This window comes from Hippoglossus stenolepis, chromosome 13 (genome assembly GCF_022539355.2).
Source record: "Hippoglossus stenolepis isolate QCI-W04-F060 chromosome 13, HSTE1.2, whole genome shotgun sequence".
Lineage (NCBI taxonomy): Eukaryota > Metazoa > Chordata > Actinopteri > Pleuronectiformes > Pleuronectidae > Hippoglossus > Hippoglossus stenolepis.
Genome location: NC_061495.1, coordinates 14106516 through 14118818, shown reverse-complemented (window position 1 = coordinate 14118818; position 12303 = coordinate 14106516). Strand labels below are relative to the sequence as shown.

Genomic DNA, 12303 nt, shown 5'->3' with positions numbered 1-12303 from the left:
ATACCTACAGAAGCACATATTTTTTGCAAGACTAGATCTTACAGCATAATATCGCAGTCTGGATCCAGGGGAGGAATAAGATCTCCTGGAACCGCAATGTATAATTGACAAACAGAAGGCACGTCAACAAACCCACCAGTCAATGAGCAAACAGTTGTTACTGCTGCGGGAAGATTTTAAACCAACTGAAAACAACCAAATTTGAGCTGTTTGTGAGAATAGATTACCAACCTTGCTATGGAGTCCCATATGCCTTTGCTTTCACTTGCTTCACTAAGAAGATCTTCGTGGATTTTCTCTGCTCTTTTCTGCACCTACAACGACAAAAGAGACACAAAGCGATGCTATTTTTTTCTGATGTCTGATGTGTGACTGTGTAAAATAATTCATTTATGACCTGTGAAAGACAAACGCGTCATAAAAACTGTTAAAACATTTTACTGTAAGTTCAATAATGTTCAGAGCTATGAAGCGTTTAACGTACATATGAAACACACTCACTCTGACTTTGATAATCTTACTGTGGAAACTGTTCAGCATAACAATAACATCACCAGCATCTGCAGGGGAGTCGGTTCCATCGTGCCTGAAAAAGTGGATAAAGAGCGAGACATTGATTACCATCGCTGAGTAAAAATCAATTATTATGAAATCTCAGCAATGGATCAGCAGCTGGTTAGACTAACACAGGGAAGGCCCCGCCTGGAGACTGAAACTTATCCGACTGGGGGATAAAATGTATCAAAATGGAAAAATTACGTAATTCACAAAATAACAGCAATTCAATATAACTGAAAACCTAATTTGTTTGATACTTTTAAGCAATCTACCCATTTGAGTACTACATAAATAATACATCCATATCAATAAATAACCTAGACACAAAGTTCTGAACTAGAAATCAGTAATAGATTAAATCTGTTTAAGCATTTGGGTTGGGGTAAGGATCCTAATTTTTCTAGTGCAGAAAAAAGTCCAGTTGACTCTGCTATCACACATACAACATTCAGTTTTATAGGTTATCAAAAAGCCTTTTTGCCGATCTTAAAGTTTAACCGAAACCCCCAGAATGATCGCATTTTGCAATCAATACATTTACTGATATGAATACTTTTTATTTATAAAGGAAACTAACTTAAATGTCACTCGATAGAGCGCCTGCCCAACAGTCCTCTTAAAATAATTGTTGTTGCACCAAATATAAACGCTGTAAAAAAAATAGATCTTTGGTGATTTACAGGAAATTCTCCTTTAAAGCCTCCTTTAGCGTAAAGGTTTGTTTGCAGTTGACGAGGAGGCAGGGGCAGAGATTCAATGAAAACAAACGCCAGTAACTGTAGCTTGGTCTTAAAACTAAAATGTATCGGTGGATTTGAAGAATAAGGGCCAGAACATTTACCATCTCAATAAAACAACGTTGTTATTTGCAGGTAAGTTTACTTGAACCACTGAATGTATATCTGTATAATGTATGTATATATTAGCATTCATAGAACAACTCAACTAATCAATTTGACTTTGATTTACATGCTAATAGTGTCATTCAGCACACATTTTAATTAATTCAATTTTTTGTGTCTGGCTGACATGTTTTAGCCATAGAAGGAGCTTAAAATAAAAAAACACAGCATACACAGTACAGTCTGCACTATGAGGGAGACAACAGCAGCTAACAGACAGACCACTGATAGAGAGTGAGAGCACACACATAAAAGCAGAAACTGGGAAAGCGGCCAGGGTCACACTCTGACCAAATTCATTACCCTCCATCAACATTAGAAATCACCTTACCATTATTTTATCCATCACTAGTTCCCAGGCATGCCGTATATAGTGGTAGATTTAATGAGAAAGTCTGTACGGTATTGACTGCATAACACTGGCCTTTCACTGTAATTGTTTTAGGACTGATTTGTCCGGCTGCGAATTTGTTTTGGCAGCCAGGATCTGCAGGGGTCTGATGGTAAAACACCAGAGAGCAAACTTCAGCCAGAGATGAGCAATAGGCCATGATGCACTGCTAGCCATTACGACCACAATGCTTACTAAAGGCAAAAAAAGTAACCTTATCACTATGATAAATGCCCCCTCCTCATTTGGCCATAAGTGCATCCCCCTTTGCTCAAGTGTTGCTCGTGCTTTGTCCGCTCTGCTGTCACTGGTGCAACTCAGCCCTTAGGGCTTGTGTTAGAAAGCGCCAGAGATCAATCTGTATCCCTGCTCTGAGGAGAGGAGAGCTGGCCATCTCATTCATCGCTGTCAGGGCGAGGCGCAGTGGCACAGGGTGCATGAGGAAAATGCAGGCTTGGGGACCGGAGAGCACAGACACTCCCACTAGGCTCTGATCGGCCACCTAACCAGAGCAGAGTGCCGCTAACCACAAGAATAATGACACTGCCAAGGTGAAAAATGACATCACCTCTTAGCTTCACCTGGAGGATTGGGGAATAAATCTTGGTTGTCTGATATGATTTCAGGGGAACCGAGGGCTGTATGTGTCCTAAATCTTATGGATAGCTAGAGAGGACAATATCTGTGATTGTAGGGACATCTAGTATGGTGCACTACAGCTGCCTGTGCAGACTCACGTACATGGTTGGGATTATTGCAAATTGAATGTGAGGGATATTGTTCTCTGTTATGTCACATAGAAATTATTGGGAATATACAGGGAAAAGTTCCATTGAAAAATAGGAATTTGACTTGTGCCAAGCAGAACGTGTCAGAGTACATTGTAACCACAGTAAAACTGTTGCATGTCATTACCCCTTTCTTTCTAATTGTTTCCTGTCTGTCTCTGTACTGACTGCCAAATAAAGGTAAAATGCCAAAACACAAAAACAGATATTGCATTTTTTAAGAAAATGTATCAAACCAACCAAAGCACAACACTGTTTCTATTCATCCAGGGAAATTAAACAACACCAACTCACTCTGTCTAGTACACGCAGCCTTTGACACATACGCCATCCTAACTAAAACACATGCTGCTGCTGCTGGTATTCTGCAGTCTGAGGTGGATGGAATGGAAGGTGACCAGCTGAATCATCCCAACACTCTGTCTTCTCTATAATAGCATCCCTTTCCTCCTACCTGTCTCTCTCCCCTCTGCGCTGAGCAGAACTCCCTGCATTCATCAAAACCTTGAGCTGCTAGTGTCAGCAGCTCTCCATGTTACCATAGTGATGATTTTCACAGATACCAGTAGGAAATAGAGAGGTGGCTGTGAACAACCTTGATGCTGAGCTACTGATGAAGTCTTCTAATTAGCATCATTATCTAACTTTTACCCCAATATCAGCAGGGAATGGGATGGGATAGAATATAGGATAGGATATGATATGACAGGATGGGGTGGGATGGAATAGAACAAAGTAGGACATGACAGGGCAGGGAAGGTTAGGGAAGGACAGGATAGGATAGACTACACTGGCATTAAAGAAAAGTCTATATGTACTGGTTAATACTCACGTGAGGACCTGATAGATATCCTCTGATCTCCCTTTACGTAATTTTAGGATCCAGGCACCGGGATTGGCTTTCAGCTGGAAATATCCCTGTTGTGGTTAAAAAAAGGGAGAGTCTCAAGTATCAATGGTAAGAATACAAGTCAATTGACTACTATGATATCTACAGTGCAAGAAAACTGTCTTGGTAACTCTAGTATTGAAGAGAAAGACTGCTGACCAGGTTAGCCATGACAATGGTGTCATACATGAGCGGGTCCCGACTCGTGCCGAGGGTAAACTGGAGTCCACGGGGAGGCTGGCCAGTTGACAGGTCAAAGCAGTGGCCCTCCAGCAGAAGGTGCTCAAGTTCATACTCTGCCGTCACTATCCCATTAACCTGGAGCAAAGAAGAGATGACAAATCATGGGGCAGTTATTCATGGGAATATCTCAACCCTACCAAGAGGGTGGGATGGATAAGATTGCTGGGGAGAAGCGACTATGGTGTGGGATACCTCCTGCAGGTGGATGTTATCCAAGTCATGGGGGCTGCGCACTGCCTGCACCATCCAGCTCTCTGGTGTGATCATATTGAGGGTGAGGAGGGGAGATTCTGGGAGCTCCAGGAAGCGGGCAACTGGTCCTGGTGACACTGTGTCATTGGCCAAGAAAGCCACATCAGACTCCAAGACAAAGCGGTAAAAGCTGCAAAGATACATAAAAAGAAATGATCAAAAGTTTAGGTGCTTTACAATTAACTGCAAATTGACACAATATCCAACAACAGCGTAGTGAGCCTGAACATGGCGGGTATGTTGCAGGACGTTTTGTCACCGGTTCGAAACAACAATTCCATCAAACAGATGCTCTGTGCTCCTCAGCAAGCACTAAAATGATGACATGTTGTGCAACACTCTCCTTTCTAGGACAGGAGAGATGTGCTCTATTGTGACAGTTGGGTATATACAATCTCTTCAAAGTGAGGGATCTAATACTATTACTGCCAGTGTTCCTGCTCAGCCAGTAGCAGAGATATGTGCAACAGAATTGTTCTCTTTCCACTTTATTACCTGGAGTTTTCACGGAGGCCAGCTTTGGGCTAATGTTTATGCTAATCGCTTTTACTCAGCGCGCCCTCTGACACGGAGGAGTCATAATGAGTGCAGATAACATGGAAAATGATAAACATTACCAATGCTAATCAGTTTTATTTAGAATGCCTTCTGACCCTCAAATGTGCGTCAACACATTCTCTATTCACAGGGACATTTCTCAAAACTTAATTCCCACCACAGCAGCCGTGTTCCTGAGGACCAGAGCAGGGCACTTAAATAGTGTCTGATGAACCGTGGGGTGAAGGAGCTGCTACCATCGCACAGGAAAGCGGTGAGGGGAAGGGTGTAGTTAAGGTGGAGAAATACAATTCACCGCGAGAAGAAAAGTGAGAGCAAGGAGATGAGCAGCCCTGCGGCCTCACTTCCACTATGAGACGTATAACAGTTAACAAAATGAACCCACTGACTCAGAACAGGATTCATGTGCACCCGCTGACAGCCGTATCGCTAAGGGTGGGCTATAAGATTACCAAGGTTAAAATATGACTCTAAAAAGGGACATGAAGCAGACGAGCTTTGTCATTGCAAAACTCGTCTGCCGTTTTAAACTAGACATCGTTATTCTCAGGATTCTAATGATGAAAGCCAAAAAACGGAATAAAGCTCCATTGCCTTAGATTTTAGTTAAAATGTTGAACTCCGCCAATGAGGTTATGTTTTCACCCGTATCTGTTTGTTTGTAGGTTGATTTGTATGTTTGTTTGTTAGCAAGAATACACAAAAACAACTGGACGGATTACTATGAACCTTAGTGGAAGGATGCAGAATAGGTCAGTCAAGAGCCCATTAAATTCTGGGCCATATTTTTTCCACTTTCTTTAACATAGAGAGATTCCCCATTTCCAAGGGAATAATTCATGGATCTTGAAGAAAAGAAGTAGGCACATTTAGAGAACTCATATCTAAGAGTGTGAGGAATTGAGTGCAGCTTGATTTAATTAAAGCAGACTTTTGGGCCTTTTAATTTCCTCAAACAGAAATTTCATAGGGCTGACAAAGTGTTAGCATTTCTGTCTATCTCCTGTATTATCCTCAGGTTCTCAAGTTGTCAATGGCTGAAGAGGAGTAAGGGGCTTTAGGAAATCGACCAGCAACACAAGACATTTGATTAACAAAGGCAAATAACAGAGACATGTCTGCACTGTGATATACTGGACTGGCTACTAGTAGCAGCTTGATTGCAGACTTCCAGCTTAGTTATCTCTCATGTGAAAATATAATATAGCCATCTGCGTTAATTATATGCAATTATCACTCAGGGGGACGGGAAGAGTGATGGGAGGGTGGGTGGGTGGTGCATGTGAGTCATTTGTAGGGGGGAGGTTTATTTCCAGCTGATCTCTAACAGAGGTTAGTAAAGGTTATGATGTATATAGTTCATTCAAGGTGAGCACAAACGTCCATGACATTTCCTGCCATTTCATGCAGAGACAATAACATTTGAGCTTTTTCAGTTTACTTGCACTACACATGACTCAACCCGTTGTGGGACAAATTAAAAGAGAAAACACCTCAAATTACATAATGACTAACATTTGGGAAGTGGTGTGTTTATAATGGACAATTTTAACCTTTTATTTGTTGTTGGTGGTTTTTTTTTTATTTTTATTTGGTTGTTTTTACTGCATGACTTGAGCTGCAAAGGTGCAAGCTGTAAGCAATTTACAAGAGATGCGAGGGGAGGCCCAAAGCAATAAGGTGGTGTTATTAAGCAGATTGCATCTGTGCAGTATAATTTAACAAAGGGAAGGAGCGAGGCAGAGATGCTAAGTCTGCAGCGGACAGAGGATACACAAACAAGCCAAACAGGAACATTTAATTACTGTTGGAGCTCGAGCTTACCTCTTGAGGGGCATCTCGGACAACTTGGCCCTGCAATTCATAAACACCTGCAGTCTCACATTGACCACTTGACTGAGCACCTGCAGGAGGGACAGAAGACGAGACCCGGCCAGAAATCAGGAGAAAAGCAGATAATAGACCAACAGATGAGAAACGAGCACAGGACACACACAAAGGGAAGGCAGGTACCTTGTAGTTTCACTGCACATTATTCTTATTATACTCAGTTTAACAGGGTTCTCAAATAACTGAACACAGACATTCTAACGTAACAAACTTTTATGATATAACAGCAGTCAAAAAAATAATGAGCAAGTGGATACAGGCACAGTGAGCTGCCTCCCTCACGACCAGCTATGATGTTGATATGCCGGCATCATACTTTCTACTGTATGCAGCAGTAGACTTCTGAAAAGCGCACACTGCAAACAACGGCTACTGAAGGTGGCAGTCTCGCTGGCTGCTCTGTAAAGACATGGTGAGTCATATTTTTATATCCTCCCCAAGTCGAATTCTCCAGCACAGCAAGCCTCCAGCAAGACAGCTGCAGACAGCAAGTGGGATTCAGTGAAACTAAGCCACTAAAGAAAAAAGCTTCAAAATAACCTCATCAGGTCAAATGAAATATAAGCAGACTTGTTTTAGCACACAAAGCCATACCTTCAACAAAGGGAAATAAAGTGCATAGAGGAATACAACAATGGAACTTTTGATGATTATAAACAAATCTGAACTTTTTGCTCCTGTGTTCTCACTTGTAGTTATTTTAGGGAATCCTTGCTTTGTTAGGAATCGATGCAGAAAAGAGGAGAAGCAAAGGGAGAAGAATGCAGCTTACCATCAGCAGAGAGGACATCTTCTGTGCCACTCTAGTGAGGGGGTCAACGATGGCCACCACATCGTAGAACACCTCGTTTTCCCGCGGTGAGAGACGGAGAATACTGAGGAGGAGGAAAAAGCACATCAAAGTGAATTCAGCAACAAAGGTTATACAACACTTATTCAGCAGAACTGAAAATCCAAAGATTTGCCTTTCTGGGCTGCTTGAAACGATGGTGTGGCGATTTTCAGATGTAATATAACAAAAGAGAATGAAACTGCAGAGCCGACAGGACAGTAAACAGGAGAAAAGAAAACATTGCCCACCTGTGGCTGTCTTTGATAAAGTGAACATCCCTCCTGACCTCTCCTTTCGGGGCTGCACTTAGGAGGGCATCAACTTTCATGACTAAGTCGCTGGCGCTGAGGGAAAAGAGGTGTAGCAGGGTCACTCCATCATTTATTAATGGTACGTGTTAGCAGAGATGTCAAACACAGCTCATGTACTGTGATGTCAAGCTGTTAACAAGGTAGCTTCATAAATCAGTGAAGCCTAACTTCAAACAGAGGAAATCATACCGTCTTAATTTCAGAATGACTGGTTTTTAAATAATAAGTATTCAGACACACTCACTTTTCCCACATTTTGTATTGTAGATTTAATTTTAAATAGATGAAACTAAAGTTTTTGCCCTATCTACCTTCAATAAAAAGGTGTTACAATATATTTTTATGACATTCTTTAGAAGCCAAAGACCGAAATCTGGAGTTTATTGAAGTATTCACACCTTTCAATCAGCACTCTTTGGGAGAAGTCTCTTTGGCAGCACTTAAAGCTTTAAGTCTTCTTGGGTAAACCCTCGAGAAGGTTTGAAACACCTGAATTTGAGCAGTTTATCTCATTCTTCCTGACATATCATCTCAACATCTGTCAGATTGGATGGAAAGCATCTGTGAGCTGCCATACTTAGGTCTCTCCTGGTTGGGTCACTCAAGGACAGTCAGAGACTTGTCCCGAAGCCACTCCAGTGTTGTTTGCTTGGGGCTATTGCTGAACTGAAAGGTGACCCGGCGTGTCAGTCTGACGTTGAGTGCTCTCTGGGGCAGGTTTTTCTTCAAGGAACTCTCAGTACTTTGAAGTACTTGGCTTCATTCATTCTCCCAACTCTCCCCTGTATCGCAAAGAAGCCCCCCCATAGTATGATGCTACCATCGCCATGCTTCTCCATAGAGATGCATTTAGCCACTTAACAAGCCATGCCTGGTTTTCGCCAGACATCCAAAGAGTTCCATTTCTGTCTCAACAAACTAGTTTTGTTTCTTTGGCAGGTTCTCTGATATTTGCAGTGGACTTCTGAAGCTAAGTTAAAGGGATTGTTGGGTTTTCATGTCACCTCCCTCACCAAGGCCCTTCTTGCCCTTTTGCTCAGTTTGGCCACACGACTAATTCTTCAAAACTTCTTTTTATTTGACAATTATTGAGGTCACTGAGCTACTGGAAACACTCAGAACTTCAGAGATGGTTTTACACCCTCGCCCTGACCTGTGCCTCACAACAATTGTATCAGAGGTCTACAGAGTTCCTCTGAACTTCATGGCTGGGTTTTTGTTTTGACATGCAGTGTGGGACCTTGTATACACTATTCTGTCTTTTTTAAACTATGTGTGATCTTTGACACATCTCAAAGAAAATGAAAGATCATAATTTGAAGTGTCACAGCAAAGAGTCGAAATACTTTTATAAATGAGAATATACTTTTTCAATATTAACAAATATGCAAAACCTTCTAAAAGTGTATTTTTCACTTTGTTGTAGGAATTATTCAGAGTAGACTGACGGGGAAAATGGCAATTAGATCAATTTACAAATTAAATTAAATTAAATTTACAATGAAGTGAAGTGTGGAGACAGTGAGGGAGTGTGAATACTTTCTAAAACCACTGTAAGTAAGAGGACTCCTTGTTTTTAGATCCTTTCAATCAAATGTAATAATAGAGAAATAGATTATAAGGACACAAATATGTCAAAAAATAACTTTTTGTGTCAAATAACGAGTTTGAAACTAAACCCAAACTTACTGCTTTGGCTTCATCTGCATCTGTTTAACTTTGGCTTTGACTTTCTCTGCAGAACCACTCAGTGTAATCTTCTCCAGCAATTGGAAATCTTCCACAGTGAATTCCTCCTGCTCCTCAAACGGGCCAAGGATCTAACATGGAGAAAATAAGTCGGTCAGAACAAAACTTTTCCAATTCATATCCCAGCATGTATTATTTACTACTCACCCGGGGGGGTGTTAAATATAATGTGATCGTAACATAGTGTTTTATCCACTTAAAGTGATGTGTTTGCCTCCTTTCTATTTTTGGAGTAGGGCACTGCCACTGCAGCAGAGGAATGTAAAATGATATTAATTGTTACTGCCATCTCAGAGGCTGGCCTCTTCATCCATTACTGTCAGCATCGCTGCTGCTGCTGCTGCTGCTGAGACAGTGCACACCTACAGTCAGCAGATACAGAGACACTCAAACAAACAAACACGCGTGGTGCTGTTGGTGCCACCTGTGACCTTTAAGAAACAGACATCATGCTGATTTGACAGTACTAAGGAAGCGCTCTGAAGTCACTGGAGGGAAAAACTTCCAAAGTGCAGCATCTTAAAGGATCCTGCTTCTCTGTAGCAAACAATAACAACAACATTTGACCGATTATTTGTCTCGCTTACTATATAAATTAGTCTCTTCTAACACAGGTGAAGTCCACTGACCCTGCCGTTGCTGATCACTGCACGCTCTCCAGGCCTCAGTTTCATGACCTCTCTACAGAACAGCTGCTGACTGAGGATGAAATCCACTTCCAGTGTGTTGAACTTTTTCTCGAAGGCATCTGCGTCCATGCCCTATAGCAGAAAAACAAAAGTTTGTTCAGGGTGTTAGATACATTGATTGCTCTGTTAACACAAACATTCCCCAAAAAAATTCTGATGTACTGAATGATCCAGTAGACTAGCTCAAGGACCTTTCTGCTTTTACAGTCTGTCCAAAACAAAATCTGAGTGATGTATTGGCATGAGGAATGATGTATGAGGCAAAAACAATTATTCACAATATCATCGATGCCTTTCATCAGTGTAATCACTGCAGCTCCGGAGGAGCAAGCTGTCAGAAATGCACATGTGTGAAAATGAGATTAATCAATTTGTAATTAATACAACAAACTCTTAATTAAGCCTCTGCCATTTTTGTCTATAACAAATTAGGGGGTGGGAGTTTGGAGGTTTGCGGAGTCAAGTTATTAGTTTCTCTAACATTTCACTCCTCGGGAGAACAGGTGAAATACCAATAATGTCAGCACAATCCAGTCAGCAAGTCTGTCTGGCAGCCAATAATAAACTCCTATCCCTCGACTCTGGGTCTCAACTCACACAGCCACATCCTTCCTCTCGTTCCACTGCTATTTCCAACCCATTGTCTCCTCATTGTTAAGGCTGGTATACCTGCAGGCCGGTTTGTTATGGATGGTCCCATATGTAACCTGTGCTATATGACTTATCCTGACGGGGGAGAAACAAGCTCTCCCGTCAGCTGATTAGTGCCTGTGAATTTGTTTTCTTATGTGCAACGCTGCGTGGGTGGATTCTGCACGCTACAGCGCAGAGAACACGAGCGGCTGTAGACTGCTTACAGCAGCACAGTGATAGTCAGGCTTGGCTGAACACACGTCGCTCACACAATCACAAATAGTGTGCGGGAACTATTCATCAGGTCCTAGAGACCAGATTTCCCCCAGTGCTTTTTAACTTAAAGATTCAGTGTGGAGCCTGCTTTGTGTTGGTCCCTGTGACAGATCATGTGGAACCTTAAGTGAGTAGACCGCTTGCCTTGGTATCCACAGAGTGTGGAGCATCGTGCATGAGAGGAACGAGAAGTTGGGCTCATCAATCACCATTTTCCCCGACTGTGCACTTAAATCAAGAAAGCAGGGGCAGACAAATCTCTGCAAGTGGTTATAGACAACCTTCATTTTCCTACTTTTTACCATCGTGCTCATTATCCCTTTCTCAAAGAGACACCTTTCAATCAAGACGACCAAGCTAAAATCAAATAATCAGTCAAAAAACGATTTACCTTCTTTTCTAAGCACTAACTCTCCCACTGTAGACTTGTGTAACTTTCAGGGTATGGAATATATGACACAATACCACGAGACAATATAAATCTATCAGCTCTGGGAGCTTTAGCTACACTATTTATATTCATGCAGGTATTTCTTTAGTATCTCTACTTGTATTAGTCTATCGCATGAAGTGTTGCAAATCAATCAGTCAGACTGTTTAATGGCAGTTTTCAATTTATAAGATTATGCATAAAAAAGATGAAGTACTTTATTTGTCAGGGACTTCATACACTACTGATTCAGAGTTTTGGAACGCCTTCTTTTTACTCCCAATTTTTATAAAAATGTAATCAGACGAGAGTAAAAAGAGTCCAGTGAATGACCTTAAATGGTACAAAGTTAATAAACAAAATCATGTTAATTTTATAAGACAATTATTGAATTGGTTAACTTAATTGGTTTCTTTCCTGCAACAATGGATTTAAATAAAAGTTAATGCAAACAATTCCTTAAGTTGTCCCAACTTTTGTTAATTACTTTCAAAGCCTCTGTGTGTCTTCAGGCAGTAATGGAACAAACTGTGTCATTACACTCTCTGATGCATTATTAGGACAACACTGCACTGCAGGAAGTAGTACTGTATATAACTATCAGAATGGCAAGGAAAAACCTAAGGTGAGAAAAAGTAACGAAAGGAAGACAGACTGGTTGGTCAGGGGTTCATCCTACAGCAAGATAACGATCCAAACCGTTAGAAGAGAAGAACCAGACGGTGGCTTCACATGATAGAGGAGCAGCACAGTCTCCAGACTTAAATCCCACAGAGCTGGTTCAGTATAGACTGGACGGATGGCGAAAGCAAAGCAAACTACAAGTGCAACACATTTCTGGGAACTTCTGCTACAGTGTTAGGATGAACTTTCCAAATAATATGTAATTTCTAATGTAGAAACGAAAACAAC

The 12303-nt window shown here is 41.4% G+C and overlaps 1 protein-coding gene across 5 annotated transcripts in view; it reads right to left on the bottom strand.

Annotated features, from left to right (window-relative positions):
• uggt2 (UDP-glucose glycoprotein glucosyltransferase 2) overlaps positions 1–12303 on the bottom strand; it is a 36835-nt gene that overhangs the window by 12132 nt on the left and 12400 nt on the right. For 2 of the 5 annotated variants that reach the window (XM_035174056.2, XM_035174058.2), the window contains exons 23-33: positions 9993–10124; positions 9304–9434; positions 7552–7647; positions 7244–7346; positions 6406–6485; positions 3964–4153; positions 3688–3846; positions 3472–3557; positions 502–586; positions 232–314; positions 5–85 (exon numbers count right to left, since the gene is read on the bottom strand). In XM_035174056.2, the coding sequence (XP_035029947.1) occupies positions 5–85; positions 232–314; positions 502–586; positions 3472–3557; positions 3688–3846; positions 3964–4153; positions 6406–6485; positions 7244–7346; positions 7552–7647; positions 9304–9434; positions 9993–10124 (1226 nt within the window). The remainder of the gene's footprint in view (positions 1–4; positions 86–231; positions 315–501; positions 587–3471; positions 3558–3687; positions 3847–3963; positions 4154–6405; positions 6486–7243; positions 7347–7551; positions 7648–9303; positions 9435–9992; positions 10125–12303) is intronic. The other 3 variants (XM_035174059.2, XM_035174060.2, XR_004698127.2) reach the window with 2 other exon arrangements.